This window comes from Marmota flaviventris, chromosome 10 (genome assembly GCF_047511675.1).
Source record: "Marmota flaviventris isolate mMarFla1 chromosome 10, mMarFla1.hap1, whole genome shotgun sequence".
In the NCBI taxonomy this organism is placed as follows: Eukaryota; Metazoa; Chordata; class Mammalia; order Rodentia; family Sciuridae; genus Marmota; species Marmota flaviventris.
Window position 1 is genome coordinate 13812972 of NC_092507.1, and position 25464 is coordinate 13838435.

Here is a 25464-nt window from a genome sequence, read left to right on the forward strand (position 1 = left end):
GGAAAAAATAAGTGGTACATAACTGTATTTCCAGCAACTTGGAAGACTAAGGCAGGAGGATTGTAAGTTTGCGGCCAGACTGGGCAACTCATACAGAAACCTCATCTCAAAATAATAAGGAATATTACTCAACCTTAAAGAAGAATGAAATTATGACATTTGAAGGTAAATGGATGGAGCTGGGAATATTATGCTAAGTAAAATAAGCCAATGTCCCCAAACCAAAGACTGAATGTCTTCTCTAATATGCAGATGCTATTTCACAATAAGGGGGTGGGGATAGAGGTACTTTGGATTACGCAGATGGGAGTACAGGAGGAGGAGGGGGTATGGGGGTGGAAAGGATAGCAGAATGAAGTAGACATTATTAAACTAAGTACATATATGACTACATGACCAATGTGATTCTACATTATGTACAACCAGAAGAATTTTTGTATGATGTGTCAAAATGCATTTTACTGTCATGTGTAACTAATTAGAATAATAATAAAAAGGGGATGGGGACCTAGCTCAGTAGTAGAGCACCCTGGATTCAATCCCTAGTATTGCCCGCCCCCAAACTTATTAAAAATCTAATTATCTTTTGTGTATGTGGGGTGCTAGGCACGTGCTCTGCCACTGGGCCACATTCCCAGCCCCAAGGATAGTTTTCTTATGGATAGAAAATTTCCTGATGCTGAGGGGATCCTCACACTGAAAAGTCAGGAGCTCCAGAATGGGAGGGGAGAAGCAGCAGGCTCCCTCCAGAAGCCCTCCAGGCTGCTGTGCTTCTGCCAGTCCTGACCTGTCTGAGCCAAGCTGTGCTCCCCATGGGCCTTCTCTTTCCCCTTTACACAAAGCTTCCTGCTGCACTACATGGGCCCAGGTGAAGTCCTCTCTCGGGACAGACATGGAAGGCTCCTGAAGGTGTCAAGGAGTTAGAATGGAATTTCCCTTCGAATGGACGTAGAGTCTTAACCCACTTAGATTCTTCCAGCAGTGTCTGATGCTGACACTGAGAGCAGCCGGTGTGAGGGACAGGCGGGGCCTTGTAGTCCAGGCTCCAAGCTCACCTTAGACACAGGCTGGGGCCTGGTTGCTAGTGATACCCAAAGAAAAGAGATGAGAGAAATGGACAAGAGGCATTTCTCAAATTTATTGCTTATAAAGAATTCCCTGGAGAATTTTGTTAAAATGCCAGATCCTGAGGTGATTAGGTATAGATGAGGCCCATGATTTCTACATTTCTTTTTTTTTTTTTTAAGACATCGATGGACCTTGATTTTATTCATTTGTTTATATGTGGTGCTGAGAATTGAGCCCAGTGGCTCATTCATGCCAGACAAGCGCTCTGCCACTGAGCCCCAGCCCCAGCCCCAGCCCAGATTCCTGCATTTCTAACAAGCTGTTCAATGACACTGATGCTGGTCCTCAGACTGGGCTGAACAGCGAGATGCGGAGACCCTGGGCTGCTGAGGAGTGACTCAGGGCTGAGGTGACCTGACTTGGTGGCCAGTTTTGGCCACAGGGATGCCAAGTGGAGCAGTGTACCCCCTCTCAGAGCACAACATGTGCCTGGAGCACAGGGTGAGGTGACCCTGGTAAGTGAGAAGAAACCATGGCTGAGCCTTGTCCTACTAGCAGGGAGCCAGCTGGGAAAGGGCAGGAGTGTGCGGTGCATGTAGCTCTGAGCGCTGATCTGCAAACTGACGAGCATTTACAGCTGGTCAAATCCGCCCAACCCAAGTGAGAACTGCTTGCCTGTCCCGCAGAAGGTCAGCTCTGAGGCTGGCCACCGTGGACACAGCAAGAGGTTGCCAACAGAACTCTACCTGTCTGGTGAGGCTGCCTCCGAGATTCATGGTGCCCGAGCCGGATTTGTTGGTTTGCAGCCACAGCATCACCGTGGAGGTCAACTTGTAATGGGCAGTGCGGCCACTGGACTTCTCCTGGGGGGATGAGACAGAGATCAGAACTGGGGTGCAAACCAAGCTGAGGAGGGCCTCAAGTGGCCCCTGAATTCAGGGTCACCCTAATGTGCCACTTTCTGAGTCACCACTGCAGCACTACCCTCCTTAAAAATCCCAAGTGGTGGGCTCGGATGTGGCTCAAGTGGTAGCGCGCTCGCCTGGCATGCATGAGGCACTGGGTTCGATCCTCAGCACCACATAAAAGAAAATAAAGATATTGTGTCCACCTAAAACTAAAAAATATATTAAAAAAAAATCCCAAATGGCTTTTGAAGGGCAGGACCTACAGTCTCACATAGTAGGTCCTTTCAGGGTCTTTATCTTCAATGACCACTGCAATCTTGACTAAATGCCGTCCGGGCACTGTTATGGATCACAGCAGGCCCCTCAGGGGAACACCTGCTGGACAACGGGGCTGTACTGCCGGCAGTGGCACCTGTGCTGAGGCCCTGGCTGCCAGCTGCTGGGGAGGCTGTACCTGCACTTCTACCACATGGATGGAGTCCCAGCAGCCCTTGATCTTCTTGGATCCATCTCCAGCCTTCTTTATGAGGATCACTCCAGCAAAGCCGTGATCCAGATCCCAGAGGTAGACAGATGAGACACCGCCTTCAAAATACCTGCAAGAGACAGCCGTGTGCCCATGAGAGGCCAGGTTGAGTTACAGATCATCAGCCTGAGTCCTGGGCTGTCACCTGGCAAGGACACACTTAGACAACTGTCTGGGATTAAGGACCCTCCCTGTAATGCTTCCAGGGCCCATCCTTGGATGTATCTTGATCATCCTTTAGTTAGAAGAGGGTGCTGCATCCTTAATGGGGTAACAGAAAGAGCAAGGGTTTAGGAGTCATAAAGATGAACTTGATTTTGAGCTCTGTCTTTGTTAATCTTACTAAACGTCTCTGGGCTTCAGATTCTGCCCAGATAAAGGGGTCATCACAGTAGACCATCAATGGAAGCCACTGCTGCTTACTGCAGATGACTCTGTCTGATATTCGATGGGAAGGCTCTCTGAGAAGGAAAATGGGAAAACACAGCCACCCCTGCCTCCACAGCCAGGCAGGCCAAGGCTCCTATTGGTGGTAGTGGTGGTTTTTTTTTTTTTTGGCATGACTGCTAGGAATTGAACCCAGGGCCTTGGCACGTGCCAGGCAAGTGCTCTAGCACTGAGCCAAACCCCAGGCTCTCCTGTCAGTTCTTTTAAAACAACTTGCTACAAAACCCCAACCAGAATCGAAGGCTAAATTCAGGACAAGAGCTTCCTCCTCAGCTCCAAGTCAATATGGGAAGTCCCTAATTATGACCAAAGGGAAGAGGGAAAGAAAAGGCCGGGAGGACAGCTAATGAGCCAGGATCCCAAGCCCTAGGGCCCACGTCCACTGCTGTGGCTGAGGAGCTCCCTGAGGAGAGATCTGGAGGGCGGAACCAGCTGCCATGCGACTGCAAGCTCTGCAGCCAACAGCTCTGTCCTGAGAAGTCAGAATCACGGGTCTTTTTACCAGAAATCCCAGGGCCTGTGGGACCACAGAAGCCCTGAGAGAACAGTAGAGCAGGCATCTTGGGGAGCAGGCCAGCAGGGGTGGCACCACCACGGGACCTCAGGCCCGGCAGCCCACAGGCTGGCCGCAGGTGTATAGCAGGCACAAGACACAGCCCAAAGCTGTGGGGTGCTCAGCAAGCAATGACCTGCTGAGGGCGACTGGGGAGCAGCTATGTGAACTTGGACCATGGGGAAAACATCTACTTACAGAACTGTTGAGAGAAGAAATCAAAACAATAAAGGAAAGTAGATAACCGACAAATAATCACTGTTGTTTCTGACGTTAAAAGAAAAGTACCCAAAATGAACACGCATCTGTGAATTACACCCCGACTCAGCTGTTCTACAATAAAGAAACGCATGTGGCAAGTGCCAGCGTGCAGAGCGCAGCGGTGGAGGTGTGCAGAGCTCTGGTGTGTCGCCCTCCATAGCTACAGCTTCCCCATCCTTGGACTCAACCAATTTTGGATTGAAAATATTCAAAAAAAGAAAAATTGCATCTGTACTGAGATGTATGGACTTTTACATGAGGGACACGAGCATATGAGCACTCCGTGGGGTGGGGTGAGGGTGTCCTGGAACCAAACCACTGCAGACACCAAGGGCCCATTACACTGTTTGCAATTTTACCTAAGTGTAAAACTATTTCTAACTACAATGTTTCTTCTACAGGTCAGCACACAATAGATGCAGATCAGACCAAGGGAGCAGCCGCTCCACCCAGGCGGGAACCTCCTGCACATGCTCACACAACAGGGCGCCTCGCTGACCTGTGAGTGCCCACGCAACCTCCTGCCCAGGGGGGCAACCTGCCCCTCCCTTCTGGAGTCCCTCAGGACAGAGGCCAGCCTTCTTTTGCAGGACCACATCCTGTCACTACTTCTTCATCCCACTTCCTGCGTGGGGTCACGTGGTCATATTCTTGGCCTGCCTCCCACTGGCATGGGTGGAAGAGAGCAGGCCTGTCCCCTCAGTGAGCACCCACTGGGTGTACCTCGAGGTGCCAGACACAGAGCTCAGTGCTAGCTGCGCCGCGGAGGAGGCCTCAGACAGTGTGGGCTGGGAGAAGTACAGCATGCAGGGACAAAGCCTGGGACACCGGCGCACAGGGACCCTGCTCTGGAACACAAATGTTCCTAATCTCTCTCCAACTCCCCTTCCCCAGTGGGTGAATCAAGCAGAGAAGTGCTGTGGTTCAGGGCTGAGGTCCCCTCTCCCTCTGTGGAGCCATCCTCCTTGGGACCAGCTCTGCAATGGGCACACACGAGGCCACTCTGGAATGCTCCTGGGTCATGTGGAGATTGCTCTAGACGGAGCTCTGTTGGACAAGAAGTTCTGCAGTGCTCGGGCAGCATGTGCTAGGATCCTTCTGGCTTGTTCCCCTGCGTTCTGGTGACTCTCCTGGGTCAGAAGTTAACAACTCAAGAGGCTGGAGGAGGGAGCCTTCTGGGAACCTTCCTGTTGGTGACAAGTGGCCTGGTTCTAACAGTTTCCCCACCAGGTCTGCTTTCAGGGAGGGCCGCTCCTCTGTGTGCTGGGGACTGGGGAGTGGCAGGGTCGGGCTGCCCTTGAAGGGAACTAGGAGGAACCCTGGTGGCTTGACAGCCCTGTTCACATCATCTGGTGACCAGTTAAAAAGCACCAGGTGGCCTAAGGTTGTCCCCTCCGCCCATCCCTCAGTGTTCTGCTTTCTTCCAGAAAAAAATGAAACAGCAGCATTAATATTTGATAAGGTGGAACTGGCCACTTCCACTCCAACACCCCAGCCTGTGGCCCGGCTCCCGCGCTGGGCAGCTTCTCTCCGGCAACCTCCGCTTCCCTGTGGGCCGCAGAGACCAGGTCTCGTTTCCAAATGCCAGAGATGAAGGAGGTGACACGCAAGCCCAACTGTGACCGCCTGTGGGTTACTATCCATCCCCCAAAATACTTTTTACAAGCACATTATAAAATTTAATTTAAAAATTAACCCGCAATACCGTAAATCAACAAGCCCATAAACCTGGTTTTTCCACAGTCCCTTCCAGTCATTGTCCATGGCCTAATCTTTCCATGACATCCGCACGGCCACGGCACCGTGTCAAGCTCGGCCTTCTTCACCTGGCACCTCATCACTAGTGCTTTCCCACAGAGCTGCGTGAGCAACAGCTGGGACAGTATCCACGGCAGGATCCTCGTTACAGCACATCTGACTTTTAATACAGAACTGATGGCAGCGGAGGTGGAGGCGACGCTGCTAGCCGCTGCCTTTGAAGGCGCACCCTCCCTGAGTGCATCGGGCGCGCTCTGTGGGGGTGGCAGGCGTGCCAGGACCTAGCCCGCTCAGCTATGGCCCGAACATCTCAACAATTCAGGAATGGACCTGTGCATGTACCAAAAGGGACCTGCAGGGACTCCAGCGGCCACAAGTCTCAACGTGATGTTCTAAGACAAAGCAGTGAGGACAGAGGGATCAGAAAGGGCCACACCAGCCTCTCTGGCGAGAACTGTCCGGGCGGCTCCTTGCGTGGCGGGGCGGGGTGGGGTGTCTGCAGGGCACAGACGTCCCCCGTTGCACAGTTTATGGTTCTACTCTGCGCGTGAAGCATTAATTAAAGAGGGACCTCAACAAGGTTTTGAAGATTTATTCTTACCTACTGTACTTTGATCACAATGACATGAAACAAGGAAAAAAATAATTTTTATGTGGTTCACATTTATGAGTTTTTACATAAAGGCTTTTGTGGGTATTTCAAGAATGTGCTAAAATGTTGTCTGAAACCACATGAAGCCATCTGAGGAGTCGCTCGCCAGAACTAACAGCGCACACACGGAGACACTTTTCTGGCCTTTGTGTCTTTAATGAGTCAAACAGCATTAATACTGTTTAAATGCTAACATGCTATTTCCACAAGGTGGCTCTGCCACTGCCAGCGACCTGCTCTGGGGCCTTTCAACGGGAATGAGGGATCCGATGTGGCCGGGCACGGAGCAGGCCGTGTGGCTCTGCCCTGGGTGGGTAATTCTGGATCCCCAGCTCCCCACAGCCCTGGGCAGACTACCCAGCTCAGCAGAGCAGGCCTGCGGGGACAGCCCAGAGTTCCAGCAGTGGGGTCTCTGCTCAAGTGGGTGGCATGAAGACGTCTGCTTGACGTGGAGGCCCAAGATGAAAGTGGGGCTGCTCTCGGCCTCCCTTCCTGGTGGCACGTCAGAGAGCTCAGGGCTGGAGTCCAGGGCGAAGGACCTTCTCAAAGGACCTCCTCGCCGTGAGCAGGACGACCAGCACAATCTCACAAGACCTCGGAAAAGTCACCTTGGACTGGAGCAGACTGTGGGGGGCCTCAGACAGTTCCAGGAAAACCCCAAGTGGTGAAGGACAGCGCAAGCCGGGCACAACTGGAAGTGGAATGCAGAGCCACCCGCTGCTGCTGTCCACAGAAAGTGAACTCCACCAACCGAGCTTCATTAGTTCCACAGAGTCCTGGTGACTCCCAAGACCTCCCCAGCAAAGATGGACATCGGCTAAGGCAAGGGACTGGCAGAGGATTCAGGAGCTGGGATGAAGGAGACCAGCCACTTGGGGTTGCAGCTCTAAGTCCCACCACTTGAAAATACTGTGACGATGATTACAACTAGGTTTCACAAGCCCCCAAAGAGCAGGTCACCAGGGGGCTCCTCTGTCCAGATGGGCTGGGGGCACAAGGCAAGACCTTGCTAGGCACTGGGCTGGGTTCACTCTCCACCATCCCCAGATCCCTGGCCCTGCAACAGCTAAGAGCTTGACGTGTCAATAAGAACAACAGAGGACTGGGTCATTTTCCCCTAAAAATCGCTCTTCTAGTTGATTAACGCCACAGTCAAATGTTATAGAGAGTCCATGCCCATAACTCTTCCCGCACAGGACTTGTGGGGAATGGAGGGAAAAGCAAAACATAATACCTCACACTTAAATTACCTACTTCATAAAAGCAAGAAGAAAATATTTTGGCCCCAAAAGCTTTATGGAGTGCTCGCAGCCGAGGAGCGTGGAGACCTTGGATGGAAACTCATTTTGGGAACCTGAGCTGTATCAGGGATCAGCCAATCCGCAGACCTGGCCGACGCCAGGCTGCAAATGCGTCGGATGGATGGGCCTGGAGTGGGCCTGGAAGCTGGCCTCCACTCCTCCCTAAGCTGCCTCCTGGGGTACTTACAGGCTGGATTCCAGGTTTGCATAAAAAGGCTCCTGGCAGGTAGTAAGTGCAATGCTAGAGCCGCCACAAGACAACCAAAGGGACAGACGTGCTGGGAAGGACGTTAGAGCACTGGCCTAGAACCCAACCCCACAGTTCTGGGGTTCACCCAGACGCAACCTTTCAGCTGTTACCTGGCTGGGCCACCATCACAGGCTGGGCTCAGGCCAGGAGGCTCTGTAGACTTGGACCGCCAGCCTGACATCTAGGCTGCCTGCAGAGGCCCACAGACCTAGACAAGGGGGGGACATGGGAGGTAAGTTCTGCAGATGCTGGACAGGGGTCTCCTCTGGGATCAGCTTTATGAAACACAGCAAGAGGTAAGTACAAGGGCTGATTCGTGTTTTCTCATCTATAAAATCAAGGAGCTGGTCAGAGAGTCCCACCAAGCTCTGTGGCTGCACCAGGGGCCATATGAGCAGACCCTGAGCGCCACAGGCAGGTTCTAAACATCTTAATCAAGCCTCTGTCAGAGCTCTGCTCACTCACCTCCAGCGATGGGGAGTTCGTCACATTGCTAAGGCAAACATTTGTTCTGAACAGCTCAAATAGTTCTCTCTGGGCTTGAATGACAACTTCTACCTTCTGTCTTCTAGAGCCACACAAAACTACTTGACGCCCTTTCCTCAAAGGTTTCTTCAGATATCTAAAGATGGCTTATAAAAACCCCAAGAGTTCTCTTTTCTACTACTTTTGTCACCTTCCTACTCTTTTGTCACCCCTCGTGAGCCAGGACAGTGAGTGCCTACTCTGGTTTCTCCCTCCTCAGCACCTCCAGGGTGACAGAAGGCAAGGACCGCCCTCACACCTGAAGCTCGCGCACCAGCACCTGGCTGGCGGGGGTGCTGCTGCTCCTCGGACGCGGCCCAGACAGCATTCCTGCAGCCACAGCCGGCCTACGCGACACGCCGAGCCTGGAACGTTTCCCCACGTTTCCCCAGGGACTTGTCTCCCATCCCAACTTAAGGACTTGGTGGACTGGACCCCAGATCACTCTCCACGCAGGTCCATTCCACATCATTCTCACAGACCTGGCTCCACCGTTTCTACTTGTCTTCTGTCCATATCTGCTGTCACCCTAGCCGGGCCACCTTTCTCGCAGGCTATGGGGCTCAGGAACAGAGGTGCAGGGAGGAGTCAAGACAAAGAAGAATACAGCCACGTCCAGGCAGCGTGGATCAGTCCTCCGCACTTCCTTCAAGTTGACAGGATTCAGGGGCTGCCAGGCTGCCTCAGGGAACAGATGAGGTGGGCTACCTGAAATGCCAGCCAAGAGTCCAGACTAAAACTGTCAGTAAAATCCACACAAGTGGAACCCTCTGTCTTCCGGTGCCAAGCTCACAGTCCCAGCTCTCAAGAGGTCTAAAGCTGGGAGATCCCATGAGATTGCCCCATTTTCTATCCATGTCCTTGGGTCATGGATGTGGTCTCTTCTGTTTCTGAGATTTCCCTAAACAAACAGCAGGAGCAAGACCCGTGATAAGTGGTCATGGAGGACTTTTCACTGTGGACATGGTGAGGACAGGGTCAAACAGGCACAACTCCCAGGCTTGAGGACCAATTTCATAGCAGAGAGGGAGAACAAAACCCAGACAGTGCCACCCACTGCGGGCTGAGGTTCTGGCTCAGACAGTACCTTTTGGTGCCTTCCCAGCCTCCGGCTACAGCAGCAGTTGCTTCTTCTGATCATCTTAAACACCCTTACAACATAAGGGAAAAACCTCCAAGTTGCTTGGAGAGGCATCTGAGGCCTGGCCACCGACTACCAGCAGAAGGCCACGATGACAAACGGCTGGACGGAGGGCTCTCTTCCTATGCTGGCTGTGCAGGCGCCCGAGCAAGGGCTGCACCCAGGAAACGAGCTCCCTGAGACAGGAGGGAGGTGACCAAGAAGTGCTGGCCTTGGTGCCCGTCTATTTTCATCAGGCTCATTCCTTCCGGGCCGGGTGGGGGACACCGACAGCCTTGACGTGTTCTGAACTGCCAGGAAGTGTCCATCAGAAACCCAAGGTGCTGCGTGCGGTGAGCAGGGTCCCCATCTCCACAGCGGGAGGCCAGGCGTGGCTCCACACAAACAGAGCCAGAGCAACACGGGGCCTCGGGCTGCCCTGTCCACACCTGAGGGTAAAACCTGATCACCCTGTGTGTGTGTTGAGGCCAGCTGTTTTCACCAGGAAACGTGCCCCCGAGGCTGCCCATGTACACGGGACAGGTATTGTGCAGAACTCCTCCAGCGCACACAGGTGCAACAATCCCTTGAGCAAACATACCGACCGGCTTAGGCATGTGCGACTTTAATGCCAGTTGCACTTAGAATCGCACATCTGGACCACGGCTGTTGCTCTTTACGAGGCTTTTTTTACTTAAAGGAAAAAAAAAAATGAAGGCCTCTTTGGAAACAATGGCAGGGCTGGACGGGCCGTCACTCTGCTCTGGTCTCTGGTTCTGTGCTTTGCCTGAGCACCCACACCCAGCACCAGCACCACCACGAGCGCCCTGTCCGTGGACAACACGTGGAAAGGCTCTGGCCCCGTTTAGCCATCCATCAGCAAGTCCACAGGGAAGACTTCTGGGGCTTCAAACCACCACTATCATCCAAAGCTGCCACTTTTGAGGACCTATGTTGGACCAGGAGCCATGTACACTTTATTTCAGAGTTAAGACAACTGTAGGCCAGAGATAGAAGGGAACCTGCCCAAGTCAGAGAGCTGAGGAACAGGCGGCTGGGACAGGGCGTCTGGTGTGGCTATGGACCAAGGCCTATGGACCAGCCCCACACTTGAGCTGCCTTGTGAGACATGCCAGCAGTGGAGGGCACACCATAGCAACAGGACAGCTTCGGCCTGCAAGTTAAATGTGCATACACAGCCGATGCACGCCCATGGCCTTGAGGAGGAGGAAGAGGAGTCTGCTGGGTAGCCAGGAAGCCAAGCACACCACTGACCCCCACTGGAAATTCTGGACAGGAGAGCCTCCACCTCAAAAAGCCTCTGCAAGACCTTGATACTTCCACCTAGTGGCCTTTCATCACAGGCGTCTGGGAGGCAGCCTAGCTAGGGGACTGCAGAGGCTCTGGCAGGACTAGGACCTGATCACAGGAGGGCATTGGTCCCTGCTTCCGGGAAGAATTTTTGTCACAGCACATAAAACTGCAGAAACCCAAACGCGACTGTGTGCCATATGATCACAGGAACCCAGGAATCCTGGAGAAATCCGCGTCCTGCTGATGTGGGGGACCATGTTTACAAGAGAACTTGTTTTCCTCACTCCTGTTTTCCATTTAACTTTCTTTTAGCAGATGAAAAGCAGACAGTGCAGCCAAGGCAGCCTCAGGACGCCAGCTGCGGAGGCTACAGTGGGTGCTGTCACTAGTCCCCAGAGAGGGCAACACGCGGCTTCTCCTGCCTAGATTCCCTCTAGCTCTGGGAACTGCAGCAGCTGCTCACTTTCTAAGCTGAAGCTCACTGGAGAGTGGGAGGCAGGCTCCCTCCACTTCTCCAGGCCGGGAGCTTCTCTGGATGGTCTCCGTGCTCAGTTGACATTAAGTGCAGCGACTCTGGGGTCCCGCTGCTTCCAGGACTTTTGTGCAGGCCCACAGCTGAGGCAAGCGGAGGCCCACAGCAGGCAGGGAGTGCTGAGGCCTCTGCATGGCTGGAGATCAACAGCACGTGACAAACCACCACCAATCAGACAGCCCACAAGCTGAAAGCCAGAGATGACCCGACGGGCTCCACCTGCTGTCCCTGGGGCACAAGGGGACAGCATGTGGTGCCTGTCATGAGATCGCTCTGGAGATCTTTAGATCCACAAGAAGGTCCCATCTCTGGGCTAGGAAAGGACACATGCCAATGTGAGGGGCCGAGGAGGGCAGATGTGCCATGCCCAGTGGACTCTCCAGCTCTAGAACGTTCCCGCATATTCTCCTTTGGCTGGTGTGACTGCTCCTGGCTTCCCCCACCCAGGTGGGGCTCTGCCTCCCAAGATGGAAGGTCCCTGGAGGTGGAAAGCCTCAGGCCTCAAACCTCAGCTCTTCATCAACCAGTCTTTCCTGCCCTGGCTTCTCGGCTCTGGACATTAGCACCAAACCTGAGGCCTCAGAATGACACCCAGGTCTGTATGTCTCCCACTACCCAAGCCCCGCTGTGGCCTTACTTGTTAGACCACAACCACCTAGAACCATCCCCGTGGGCTCTCTACTGCCCAGAGCACTGCCCTGGCCACCCCCGCCAGGTCTGTGGCTGTGTGGCCTCAAGAGCGCTTGAGGTTTGAGGAAGCACAGGACCAGCACGGTGCTGTCCTCAGGGCCAAGAAACTGGAATGAAGGACACAAAGCCAAATCCGCTGAGGGACAGCACACCCAGGCAGGAGCCAGAGAACCCAGGCACCAGCTTGCACACTCCTCAGGAGCCACCCAGTGCGTGTGACACTACGGCTATGCAGCGGAGGCTGCGTGGAGGGCGGGTGCCCAGGACTCTGCGTATTAATTTACGCATGCATTAAACCCTGAGACGCCTGGAAGGCAGACGAGTTCAGACTGACCCCCATCTGCGAGCCACTTTCATCAAGCAGGCAGGCCTTGCCCGCAGGCCTCTGGAAGGAGCGTCCCAGGCCTGCTGAGCCCGCTCTCACCTGTGGGGGCCACCTGCACGGCCCCGAGAGTTGCCCTCAGCCGCCTCCCCCATGCCCTGACTGCTCCTCCTACCGCAGCCCCCTGCTCGCCTCGCCGGACGGCACAGCGTTGTTCACTGGCTCTTTTCCTCCGTGCGCCTCTTCAGCTCTGCTGAGAAGCCTTGGGAGGGCAGGGCCAGGTCGATGCCATCGAGGCTGCACCTGCAGCGTGGGGCCCCGTCCCTGCGAGAGTCTAAGGAAAGATGGCTCCCCTCATCCACACATGGCGGTCTGCAGGCGTCCTCACCGTGCCCCAGGGTGGACCCAGCAGGAATCAGAACTCCAGTCTCTGGACAGCTTTACTCGAGGTCTTGTGACTGGTGGCCAACACGGCCTTCCAGCACGGCCAGCGACACGAGTGGCCCACCTCACCAAGTCTGCTGCCCAAACAGCCCCACACCCACCACTGTAAGCGGAGAGAGGGGGACATCTCTACAGATAGCTGCTGCGGAATCACGATGCTGCCACCCTGGCAGCCCGAGGGTGCCACCTGACTGTGAGGGATTGCAGTGGCAGATACCTCACGACAGCCTTCCAGCCTCACAGAAAAGGCAAGCAGCAGCTCAGAGAGGGTGACCAAAGCCACTCAGCAGAACAGCCTAAAGTCCAAATCTCTTTTAAAGCCAAGGTCCTGCCTGTCCTGGCAGGTCTCAGATCACGGTGAGGGTCTGGAGCTCCTGCAGGGGAGGCCCTCTGCGCCTCAGCTACTGCCTCTCACGCTTCCGCAGGTCTCCTCAGACCCCTTCCCCGAACACCCACTATTTGCAATTCTGCACAGTCCTGAAACAGCGCTCATGTCACCCCTAGGTACCCGGGGGCTGGGAACATACAGTTTCAGGGACCCAGCGAGACCAAGACGACAAACTTCACATACTAATATGGGTGTCCCACCCCTCCTGGGCCAGGGTAGCTCAAATGTCATTAAACCAGAGAGGTGGAAGCCTGAGAAGGCCCATTTACCAAGCACCTGGATGCTCCTGAGAGATCCCGGTTCTGGGACTGCCCCAGGGATACCAGCTTTGTTTTACTCTATAAACTTCTTCCAGACAAGGAGGGTAGATTAGAAAAGCTAATTAAAGCTTTTGAAGTTTATCTCAAACCCCAAACAAGGAAGAACACCAAACGCCTCCCCGCCCTGCTCCTCCACCCCCAGACTCTGGCCTTCATTAAGTCTTGATTTCAATCAATTGCACACACACCCACTAAAATTAACTCAGAAGGCCAATAAATTACATCCACATGTTTCAAAGTATTATCTGCTCCAAGCCAAGGGCCGAGGATTGCAGGGCATGGGGCACGATGGCTGGCAAGGATGGCAGCTGTCATCTTTAGAAGGGAGCGGTGTCAGCCCCTTGGGTTAGAATATCTGATCCCAGGCAGAACCTGGCCAACAGAGGCCAGGCGAGACCCAGTGAGCAAGCTGGAGCAACCGGGCTCCCTGCTTTCCCTGGAACTGGAAGTGTCCACGTGCTGACCCTGGGGCTCGTAGCAGGCCCGTGGCTCACTTCTGGTTTCTCTGGCAGCTGTGAGCACGTGGCTTGCATTGGAAGCTCCATTTCTAGGTCCTTCTCCCTCACTCAGGTCACAGCATGAGGTTCCACAACCAAGGGGCTACACCATGCTTGGACCTCACAAGCAAACTGTGATGTGGCAGCCATCCTGGGGCTTGGGGGACAGGGTGAGAACAGCAGAGGCTGGGACCAGGGTGGAAGTAACGAAATTCAAGACGACTCAGAGTAGGCGATTCTGTTGTCCAAGCCTCACCCTCTACAAAATATACCCATCGTCTCCCAGCTTCGAACAACCTGACCCTCTTACTCTAAAAACAGGACTGTCTGAGGAGTGCCATCAACAGCTGCTTGACAGATGCCCTCACGGGGAAAGGACCATGTGCTCCTTCTGCCCGGGACTGACTGAGCTGGGGGCACCAGGTGCACGGAGACCCAGAACTCCTAGGCTTTAAGGGAGTCATGCTGGACACCCGGCTTAGCTTCCTGGGCTCCCACTTGCCTCCTGTCCACTTGGGGGAAGAGCCACACTCCCAGCTGCCAGCCTCAGCCCACAACTGAAAATGCTGTGCACAGGCTGAGAGGAGGATCCATAGGAATCCCCACAGGAATTACAAGCCAGAGGGCCTGAGAGCCAGCTGTCCCCAGCCCCAACCGCGTCACTGACCATACCGATTCCACATGCGGGTTATTGGCTCCAATTCCCTGCAAAGTCAAAGCCTTGACAGAGATCAAAGCTGGGGCCTGAAGCGAGGCCCTCGGGGAGACAGCAAGCAGCCCTTGTCTCTGAGGGGTGGCGTGGGCTGAGGCTGCCTGGTGCGCATCGTGGTTCCCCCCCATGTCTCCCGGGCTCACTGCCACCTCCTTCCACAGAGAACCTCAAGTAAAGACAAGGTTAAAGGGCTTATGATAAGGGACAGGGAGACAGGCCTGGAGCTCGACTCCACTGTGCACACAACATGCTGTTGGAGCCATCTCCACAGACAGCAGGGTCAGGGCTGCTGTTGCTTGTCTGGGGGAGGAGGGGGGCACGTGTGCATGCGAAGTCTCTGTGAGCAAGTCCAGTGTGGCCTTCTGGTTGAAAGGGAAGTGTAGTCCATAAACATGCAGCCCCTTCCCCCTCAAGAAGGACTCTGAGTCCTGCAGGGCTGAGTCTGGCTGCTCCCCATCATCTGATGGGTGGTCGAGGGGCCCAGCACAAGCCATGCGTGGTCTTAACTCTAGTTAATCCACGAGATCCAGGGATCCCAAAGCACTGGGACTGTCCCAGGCGGTGGGGCGCAGGCCAGTTTCAGTCTGGAGCTGGCCTGGGAACAGCAGCTTCGCTTGCTTAGCCCTCGTGACACAGCACTGGGTCTGTCTTGCTCCGGCGGCGGCGGTGACTCTCAATCATGCCTCTTCTTTCTGGCAGAGTGAGTCTGCCTGAGGATCTGGCATCTCCCACCAGGCCTGGCTCTCATGTAGCTGCCCAGAGTGACCATGGCCAGCAGGCATGAGGCGGCATAGGATGAGCTGCCTCCTCCCTCAGAAGGATTTTTCCTTTGCCTGAGCCCATTTGCCAATGTGAAAGGGTGACTGGAATAAAGGCGTAGGCCACTACACCTGGCCTGTGTGTCAGATCTTGATAAGTATCCCTTTCCATCCCAAACTAGCTTCTGAAAGACATTTTTTTAGCCTGGCACTGTGGCCACATCTGTAATCCGAGCAACTCAGGAGGCTGAGGCAGGAGGATAGTGAGTTCAAAGCAGTCTCAACAACACTGAGGCGCTTAGCAACTCAGTGAGACCCTGACTATAAATAAAATACAAAATAGGGCTGGGGAAGTGGCTTAGGGGTCAAGTGCCCCTGGGTTCAATCCCCAATACCCCCAAAAAATTAAAAGGAAAAAAGACCGGGTGCAGCTCAGTTGTAGCGTGCCCTGGGTGCAGCCCTCAGCACCCCAACCCCCGACACAGGTTCAGCTGTTCCGATGTACCATTTCTCTTATTTTCATTTTCTTGCCTACATTTGAGACCAGAGTCAGTCAACTATAGACCCAGGGCCAAATCCCACCCTCCTCAGAGCTAGGGAGGTAATTTTTAAATTTATTATGGGTTATAAAAAAAAAAAACCCACGAAGAATGACCCTGGTGTCCTGCAAAGCCTGGAAGGCTCTGTCCAGCCTCCTGCGGGAGGAAGCATGCCGACCGCCATCCTCCAGGAAGGGACGGGGACTGAGCTAGTGCTGCATGCTGTACGGTCTCATGATATTTTTGGAATAGAATTTACCATGGGAGAGGACAGCCAGTCTCCTCTGGAGCCTGACTAAGTGACCCATCGTTCTGGTGGTGTGGTGGCGGTAGGAAAGATCAGACAGCAGCAGAAGGGAATCTAAACAGATCAGCAACCACACTTTCTCAAGGCAGGGGCCAAGGCTAGATTCAGCTGTCAGTCTGGAGTGGGGTTCAGCTGTCAGTCTGGAGTGGGGTGCCGCAGCTCCACTGCCCAGTAGTCAAGATGGCAGCAGGCCTCCCAGCTCCCTGAGCATGCGGTTGGTAAAAGGCAGGTCTCTGGAACTGCATCTAAGGATGAGTCCTGCCTCTGCCACTTGCCTTGGACAAGTACCTAAACAGTTTTGCCTCTTAGTTTCTTTATCTGAAACATGGGGACTAACACAGCTGTGACATTGTGAGGTCTTGAGACCATACGTATGCAAAACATCTGGCTGTGTCTTGCACGCAACAGGTATATCTCAATGGTGCTTGCTGTGGTTATGAACTGTGACACAGAGTGACACACAAGTCTGCAGAAGGTGGCATTCTGTGGTGAGTGGTCAAGAGCTGACTCAATTAAAAAAATATGGTGCCCGCACCCTGCCATGGGTGGTCCTGACCTTCACTTAGGCAACAGACCCAGGGGAGACGGCTTGACCTGGCCACGTATTAACCTTGAGAGTGAGGTGCAAGGGCAGGGGCACTCACAGGTCTCGGTACTGGTCAAAGGCATTGTTGGCCTCCACTTCTAGCTTTCTCAGCCGAGCAGATGGCATGGCCCCATCTTCCAAAGGAGGATCGTACTTGTTACTCCATGGTGACCTGGAGGGAAGAAACGAGGGGCGGTCACTGATCAGTCCAGGGAGAAGTTGCCATTGAGCAACAAGCCTAAGTCCCAGCTGCCTGAAATTTCAGAGGCAAAGCCATTACCTACAGCAAAGATGTCTCCAGGCCCTGGCATCCCAGAGGGCTCTCCAGAGGTGTGCAGAGCAAAGGCCCAGAGTGGGAGGCCCCCCTGCAACTGCGTAACAGCAGCATGTTACTTGGTCTGAACCTCATCCCTCACGTACCAGGGCTGCTTCACAGGGATGCTGCGAGGGACTCTCAGTGTCAAACCTGGGTGGCAGCCTGGCCTACAGGAAGTGCTCACCTGTCAGCTTTTCCCTTCCCACTAAGTTTCCTTTTTGTTCATCAACGGACAAACCCTCCTCCCTGACCTGCTGGTGGCTCTAGATAAACTGCTCCCAAGACCTTCTTACATAGTAAGTAGTAAGAAGAGAGTAAGTAGTAAGAAGAGAGCCGTCAGGTGGCAGCAGGCAAGAGAGTCAGATTCAACCGGGAAATGCTGCAGACGTTAGAAAACCTGGGCGCAGGTGCTGCCTGGTGGCAGAGGCAGTTTCCCAGCACCCAGGGGCTACTCACACAGGAAGACTGGATGAAATGAGAGCCAGCCTCTCTTTTCCCAGTCCAAAGACTTACAGCACTTCTTAGAATGTATTCTGTCCCATCAGGAAAGCATTTAGTCAGACAGAGACCTGGGAGGGCTTAAGGAAAAGGTTCCTGCAGGTGGCATTCACAGGGTTGGGTGTTGAGAGGAATGGAATTAGAAAGGTGAAGGAAGGAGGAGGAGGAGGAGGAGGAGGAGACGACAGGAGGGAGCTGGGGAGAAGCCTCTCAGCTCCTGAGCAGGAATGCCATGATGTTCCTGCCACCAGGAACCACGCTGTCCACCTGCCGACGTGGGAAGGGTCTGATGCCTGAAGGAAAGGTGTTATCACCTCTGAGCCCCAGTTAAAAGGAATTCTATGTACAAGTCTTTCTTCCTGGTAACTGAGGCTCTGCCAGGAAGCTATGTCAGCAAATCTTGCTGAAAACAGAACTAGACTAAGCATCCTCAGGCAGAGTCGCTGCCTTCTCAGAGGCTGTACCATAAGAGAAGGGTCTCCAGGCAGCAGCTGCTGACCACCCAGAGCAGGAGCCTTAGGGCTGCCGATCCCGCCCTGCTCACAGAGCTGGTGGAGACTCTGCACAATGGGAAACTCCGTGGTTGCCCCAGGACCAGCCCTACGACCAGCACGAGCTAACGGTCACACTGGATGTGCACATACGAGCCGGGGCCCAGGTGGCCTGGACAGGGACGGCGCCTCTCCCTTCCTGAGCTTGGGTGGATATGCTGGCTCCTGTCCTGGAACTTGCTGGTTCATCCTTGGAAAACTGCCACCAGATGGAGCCCACTGTGAGGACGGGAATGTTCTATATCGGCCTTGGCCGACAAGACAGCCAGGAGCCACACAAGGCTTCCAAGTACTGGAAACGCGGCTGGTGATACCAGGGGGCTGCATCTCCATCTGAATGAGCTTAAATCTAATAGCTGACTTTTGGGCTCCAGCTCCGAGGGGGAGGCCTCTCCTGTTCTGTTCTCCACTGGTTTCTCAGCACCTAGAACACGCCTGGCCTCTACCCCATGCTCGTTAAAAAGCATTAATAGAAGAATTGCACTTTCTTCCCCTGAAAAGCAGATGGGACCACTCCCTCCACCCAGATGTGGACTGTCACTGTCACTGAGGCCCTTGCCCTGCCTGGACCGCAGGAGTCTCTGAGAAAGAGGGCAGGGGATGTCTGCTTCAGCACCCACCACTGCATTAGCTTCAGGGAAGGCTGCCAGATCCCTGTAGCAGAGCCCTGCAGACAGTCCCCCAGCCAACAGAGACAGCGGCTATCTGTTCTGCTCAGGGACACGCACGCATCTAAAAACAAAACAAAACTGGGCATGGCTGCGCATGCCCATGGCTGAAGCCCAGGATGGGACCAGCCAGGGAACACTGTGAGGCCTCTCTCAAAGCCTCTTTTCAGATCTCAGAGACAAGGGTGCAGGTGAAGCTGTCAGTGCCACCACTGTTCGCCTGAAACGAGGCCTGGTCCCCCTAGGAGGCACAGCGGGCGAGAGCCTGAGTGGGAGCCTGAACTCCCACTTCCGCCTGCTCCTCTGAGACTCTCCTCATGACTGGGTGTTCCCACAGTTAAAGGGCTGTCACCGTCCCTGGGCCTGAAGACCTGCCCACTATGGCAACGTGAGGAGACATGAGAGCCCATCCTCTTGCAGACCGGGGCCTGCAATTTTCAAGAGGTCTGTAGCTCACAGTTCTTGCGGCTCACAGACGACAGCATTTCAAGCCGTCAGTCCTGGAGCCAGGGTAATTGTAGCTGGGGGAAAAATCATAACATTACCCAGAATATTCTTAGTGGAAGGGGCACTCAGAACACATTTAAGAGCTTAAATGGAGGCCATTTGAGAAAAGACAGATGGGCAGGAACGCTTAGATTTCAAAAGTCAGGCCTTTCATTTCCCCCCGAGAAGGCTTTTTGTTTCAGCTAACAGGTTTCAAACAGCGCTGCTGGCAGCAGCCACACCATAAGGATCTTATTTAAGCGAACGATCAAACACAGGATGGAAATGTGTGGAGAAAATCAGAAGACCTTGAAGTTTCAAACTGAGAAGGGGAGAGAGGAAAGACAGCCTCTATGAAGGCTCAGCTCCCTAGAGCCCACTGGTGCCTCACGGGGGGCACCCTGGAGGGGCTGCTGGGTTGGAGCCTAGCTGGGAGCGGACACCACCCCATGCTTTACAGGTTCCCACGCTACCTTACGCAGGACTCTGAGGTGGAAAGAAACATAACCATCAAACGACTCAGCTCAAGGACCACTTCTCCCAGGAAGTCTCTGAGCCCGATGCCAGGGCTCAGGAGATGCCAGGGAGCACACGCTCCCCGGCCTTTCAGACCACCCACCACGGCCGCTGGACGTCTCTCTCCAAGGGTTGTTCCTCCCATCTCCTTGGAGGCTCCCGAGGATTGCCCCTGAACACTGTGCTGTGAACTTACCTGCCAAGGGCTACGTCACCAGCTCTATGCAGGACGTCTACAGTTTTCTCTCCAGCCCCAACCCCTCTCGGGAAACTCAACCGTGTATGTGTGCCCATCTGGCATCTCCACTTCGATCCAAGGTCACATCAAGCATGAAGTGTCCCCAGACCTGTTCTTGCTTGAGCTGTCTTTCTTTCTAGCAACAGTGGCCCCACTTTCCAACTGCCCAGGCCCAAAGCCTGGCACCACCCTTCACATTCACCCTCTCCACCCTCTGCCCACCTTATGGCACCCATCTCAGTTGCATCCTGCTCCCCATCAGGAGCCTGAAATAGGCCAACTGACACTCTGACTCACTTCCACTGAAGATAAGAAGGAAATACGTATAAATTAAACCTTTTAAATATATGATGAGCCCTACGCTGATCCACAGTTTGTGTGCTATTTCTTTTGATTTCCCCGAGAAGCCTCAGCCTGCCTTCCAGGTCTTGTGTGCCTGCCCCACCACACCTCTGATCTCATCTCCCACCCTCACTGCCTCCGGGTCCTCTGCCAGCCCCACCCAGGGCCTTAATGTCAGCAGAGCTCTTCGGCTGACCTGTGTGTGACTGAATTCTTTCCTTACAGGTGAGTCTTCCCTCTGCAGCCGTCTTGTCCTCTGCTTTCTTTGGCAGCAATTTCAGAGTCTGTATTACTTGTGCGTGTGCTGTCTGGCTTCCTCACTAGGATCCAGACGCCACAGGAGAGAGACTCAGAGCAGTGCTTGGTGCACAGGACATGCTCAGAGAAAGATGCCACCACTCGTTCTGCTGCACGCACGAGTACTAAACTATTACTGTGTTATAGATGAGAAAATAGCCCAGAGACAACAACTGATTTGTCAAAGTCCCGGTGCCCTGGGGAGCAGTGCTGGCCTGGAGCCACACAGGCCGACTGCAAGTCGTTCTTCCTGCTTCTACTTACACCCCTGGCACTCCCTCCAGCAACAGCACTAGGCTGAAGTCCCAGGACTGAGGCCAGGTGGTCTCTACTAAAACTGCAGCACACTGTGTCCTCCACCGTTCTCGAAGCATGGAGATACGGGACAGCGTTAGGGATTCCTACTCTTAGGAATAACTTCCACATCCCCTTAAAAACCCAGATCAGCCAAGCATGGTGGTGCATGCAGCACACCTGCAATCCTGGCAACCAGAAGGCTGAGGCAGGAGGATCACAAATTCAAGGCCAGCCTGGGCAACTTAGCCCCTTTCTCAAAATAAAAACTAAAAAAGGTGGGGATGTGGCTCAGTGATGGAGTGCTTTTGAGGCCCTGGTTTCAATCCCCAGCACTGAAAAAACCAAAAAGAAGGCTAGAGCTCACCGCTTCCTTCAACAAGTCCTCCTGGAGCTGTCAAATTCTCCTGGAGCTGACCATGGCTTCCTCTGTGCCACCTCCAATCTCTGGACAGGCTACAGGGTCAACCCACACAGTCACCAGAGGCTGCCTGTGTCTCCCAGGACAGGTGCTAATGTCAACTTGGCTATTTAGAGCCCAGAGCTTGGTGGTGGGAAGAGGAGGGAGAGGTGCGTATCTGACAGAGCTGGATCCCTTAAACACGGACCCCAAGTTCAGGGCACCCATCACCTGCACACCGCCCCTCTCCCATCAGACTGTGAGAGTCGTGAGGCGATCACAGAGGCACTCTGCACACACCTGCTTGTTGAGAGGATGAAGAGCCAGACGGAGCCAGGGAGGGGGGAGGGAGAAGGAAGAGAGGAAATAAGAGGACAGAAAGATAGACAGAGAGAGGGGTGGCTGGGCCCCAGCCAGCCCGGTGGAGTCCAGGGTTCTGAGCTGCAGCAGCAGGTGGCGATGGCGGCCCTGTGGCACTCCTGGGTGTGAGCTCACCTATAAGAGTCCCCATCTCTGTTGTAGTCACACAATAGGTAATCCTTTCCCACCACCTTGTCTCTGGCAATTTTCAGTGGCTGGTCAACAGAAGACAGGAGATCTTCACATAGGCTGGGGACCTGGCAGAAAGAAAGGAACAGACAGCAACAGTGGTTAAAATAATACTTTGAATTCAGGTGGGAGAGCAATAACCGTAGCCATCTTGTGGTCAGTACGTTTAACATCTGGCCCTTGGTGCCCTGCCAAAATTACAGGCCTGTTTTTTTTTTCTTTTCCACATGTGCCTGAAACCAACTGTGTCCCTCTATAAAGAAACCTGCTCTTGAATTACAGTGGAGCGTGATTTCCAACACAGAGCTCCTCCTACAGGCCCTGTGCAGCTTTAATTACCGGGTCACATGGTGGTCTAGGAAGTGCAGCGTGTGGCTGCGTGGTATTGGTCTCTGGTGGGCAAAGCACAAGCTCAAGTCCTGAGAAGAAGGTAAACATTTCAAACACACAGGAATCCAAAGAACGCGGAGAGGAGCAGCCCCGGCTGCTGGAGCACTCCCACGGGCCGTGCTGGCTGGGGTTTCCAACACTTTCCGGGCGCCTGGCCAAGCACCACCGACGGGCTCCTGCAGTCAGTCCTAGCTGTGGGAAGGTGGCTTCGCAGGGGCCTCCTACGGCGGAGTTGCAGCTGGCTCATCTGAGGACAACCCATGGCCGGGGCCAGGCAGGAAGGAACCTCAGGGCACGTGCTGCCGATTCTGACCAGGGCCTTGCTGGTGCGGAGGCCGCTGGCTGTCCCTCCAACCCAAACATCCATTTCCACCCAAATTTTCTGGGGGTGGGGGTTGGGGGGCAGCACTTTGCTGGGCAGAGCCAGCTTCCTTCAGGTTCGTTTCAGAGGTGGGCTTGTGGGGGTTCACCGTGTCACTTACCATGCAGTGGTAACAATGACCATGACCCTGCATCCAGGACCCTTCCCAGTGAAAAAGTGGAACCCTGGGGCACAGACAAGCAGCAGAGCCACCGACAGCAGGTGGTTCCCGTGCTCCTCCTGAAGGCCCTGCCCCCTGAAGACAGGCCATGACTACTGCCACCTGAGACAACCGGCCTCGGGCCACCAGCCACACCGAGGTACATTAAAATCCAGAGTGCAAAGCACTACCTGGCAAAACTGGAGGCCAGGAGCCTGCCCTGAGGTTCACAGGGATTCCAGCCTTGATGACACGGCGTGACTTTCAAGGTCAAGTCTGGAGACAACATCCCCCTACTGCCACTTCCAGGTGCCAGGCGTGCCACACACCATGCTGGTGCTCTGCATACTTGAAATCTCACACTCGTGCCGTGAAGTGTGTATGTCACCCCCATTTTATGGACTAGAGCACTGAGGCCCAGAATCATTAAGTTGCCCAAGGGCCACACAAGTAAGGGGTGGAGGCAGAAACTAAATCCAGGGCTACGTGACTCCAAAGTCCCTGCTCCTCCCACTCTGTACCCCTGAATTCTAAGGGGAAGGACGACATGCCAAAGGCACCAACAGCACCCCCACAGGCCCGCTGCTGCTCAGCTATGGCTACAAAGCCCTCGGCCTGCGAAGTCCTGGCTGCGGAGGGGGTGTCTAACAGCTTCCCTCAGAGGAGCAGGTCTGGAGGGGGGGCTGGCTGTTCTGTCCCAGGGCCAGCAAAACCACCACAGGTGTCCACCTGTCATGTCACAGCCCGAACCTAATATCCCCATTTGCACCACAGGCTGGAGCCCAAGCTTCCTTCCCCTGGGGCCCCAGCTGGTGCCTGGAACTGCGGTCACTCCACCAGGCTGAGGCCCTGGGGACAGGCCTCCGACTCCACCACCGAACAGAGGCTTCCCTCCCGGGCAAGTCACTGAATGTACTTTCCCACTGAGACCACAGGGTGACTCAGAGGACTCAGAGGCTCACAGTCCTCAGGTGGCGGTCATAGGGGTGAGCACACAGGGCATACCCCTGCCCTCCCTGGCTGCCATCCTTAGATGGCAACACCAGCCTCGACCGTGGCAGAAGCCGTCCCTCCGCTCCACCCCTGGCTGCTTCCTCACCCGGTTCTGCCAGAGGCGGCCGTCCCCCTTCTCCCCACTGAGGCGACAAGACATGGGATTTGGCATAGAAGAGGCTGATTCCACTCCCGCCCAAGAGGGAAGCCACGAACGGTACTTCAGCAACGTCTTCCTAACGTTTATATGAACTCAAACTACTTGTTTATTGGTCTCCCTCACTGGGCTGTAACTTCCACCTGGGCAAGGACTGCGGGTTTGTTCACTGCTGTGCTCCCAGGGCCCACACTGTATGTGACACGGGCACAGGGGGAGACGGGCAGGCAGGCAGCGGGAGGAGCTCTACCACGCGGCCTCCTAAGCTCTGGCTGGCTTTATTTTTAAATTAATAGACGGCACACCAAAGAACTAAAATTTACTTGTCAAGAATTTGGGGGCTGGGGTGGTGGCTCAGTGGTAGAGCGCTCGCCTAGCACATGCGAGGCCCTGGGTTCGATCCTCAGCACCACATAACAATAAATAAAACAAAGGTACTGCGTCCATGTACAACTAAAAAAATGTAAAAAGAATTAAAATTTTGATGGATGTCAACAACCGATTCCACCCGTGGTTCTAGCTGGGCATCCTCAGGCCTGACCCAGCGGGACAGCAGGAGAGGGGCCTTCACTGAAGCTCCGGGGGCTGGGGCGGGGGCCAGCGGACCCGGGTGTAGGTTTTAAAGACAGAGTCGCACCGAGTTGCCCAGACTGGCATCGAACTCACGATCCTCGGCCTCAGCCTCCCTAAGCAGCTGGGATTACAGGCGTGAGTCCCTGTGCCCAGGTGCTGGTGGTTTGGTTTTGTTTTTAAAGGGATAGGGTCTTGCTATGTTGTCCAGGCTGGCCTCAAACTCCCAAGATCAGATGATCCTCCTGCCTTGGCCTCCAGAGTAGCTGGGACTACAGGTGCATGCTGCCGTGCGTGGATCAACTCTGGCATTTTAAATACCTGACCTGGTACAGCCACAGCAATGGTGCAAAGATTTGAGAACTCATAGACCTGGGCTCTGGCCTCTGCTCGGCTTATGAACTCATCAAACACAGTGTGAGCCACACCAGAGACTAACCACCCCTGAAGATCTGAGCCTAGGCTTTTGAGAGTCCACAGCCAGGTTCAGACAAATCTCAGACATAACAGACATTTACACAAACCCCCCAGATTGTGGCAGTACACAGAAAAGGCCCGGGGCTCATGAATGGCTTATGATCTGCCCCACTATCAAAAGGACTCTGGCTCTTCTCCACCCACACGGTATCACTTCTAGCATAAACGCTCAAGGTGGGCCACGTTTTGGTGTTCCATTGCTACCAGTCCCGTTTCTTTTCCTGCTCTGAATAACGATGCTATCATCATTGCGGGGAAGAGAAAGTGTGAACCTGTGGTGTGCCCACAGATATGTGCCAGAGCAGGTACCCAAAGGTGCACCATCATGACCTGGCACCAACTTCCAGTCCTGCCCTACGATCTGCCCTCCCTCCGCTCTGGCCAAACACCGGCCCACTCACTGCTCACTCAATGGTACAGGTG

The 25464-nt window shown here is 54.4% G+C and overlaps 1 protein-coding gene across 2 annotated transcripts in view; it reads right to left on the reverse strand.

The window, feature by feature from the left end:
- Capzb (capping actin protein of muscle Z-line subunit beta) overlaps positions 1-25464 on the reverse strand; it is a 114553-nt gene that overhangs the window by 15690 nt on the left and 73399 nt on the right. For both annotated transcript variants that reach the window (XM_027951954.3, XM_071617416.1), the window contains exons 3-6: positions 21880-22001; positions 16837-16950; positions 2431-2572; positions 1815-1931 (exon numbers count right to left, since the gene is read on the reverse strand). In XM_027951954.3, coding sequence (XP_027807755.1) covers positions 1815-1931; positions 2431-2572; positions 16837-16950; positions 21880-22001 — 495 coding nt within the window. The remainder of the gene's footprint in view (positions 1-1814; positions 1932-2430; positions 2573-16836; positions 16951-21879; positions 22002-25464) is intronic.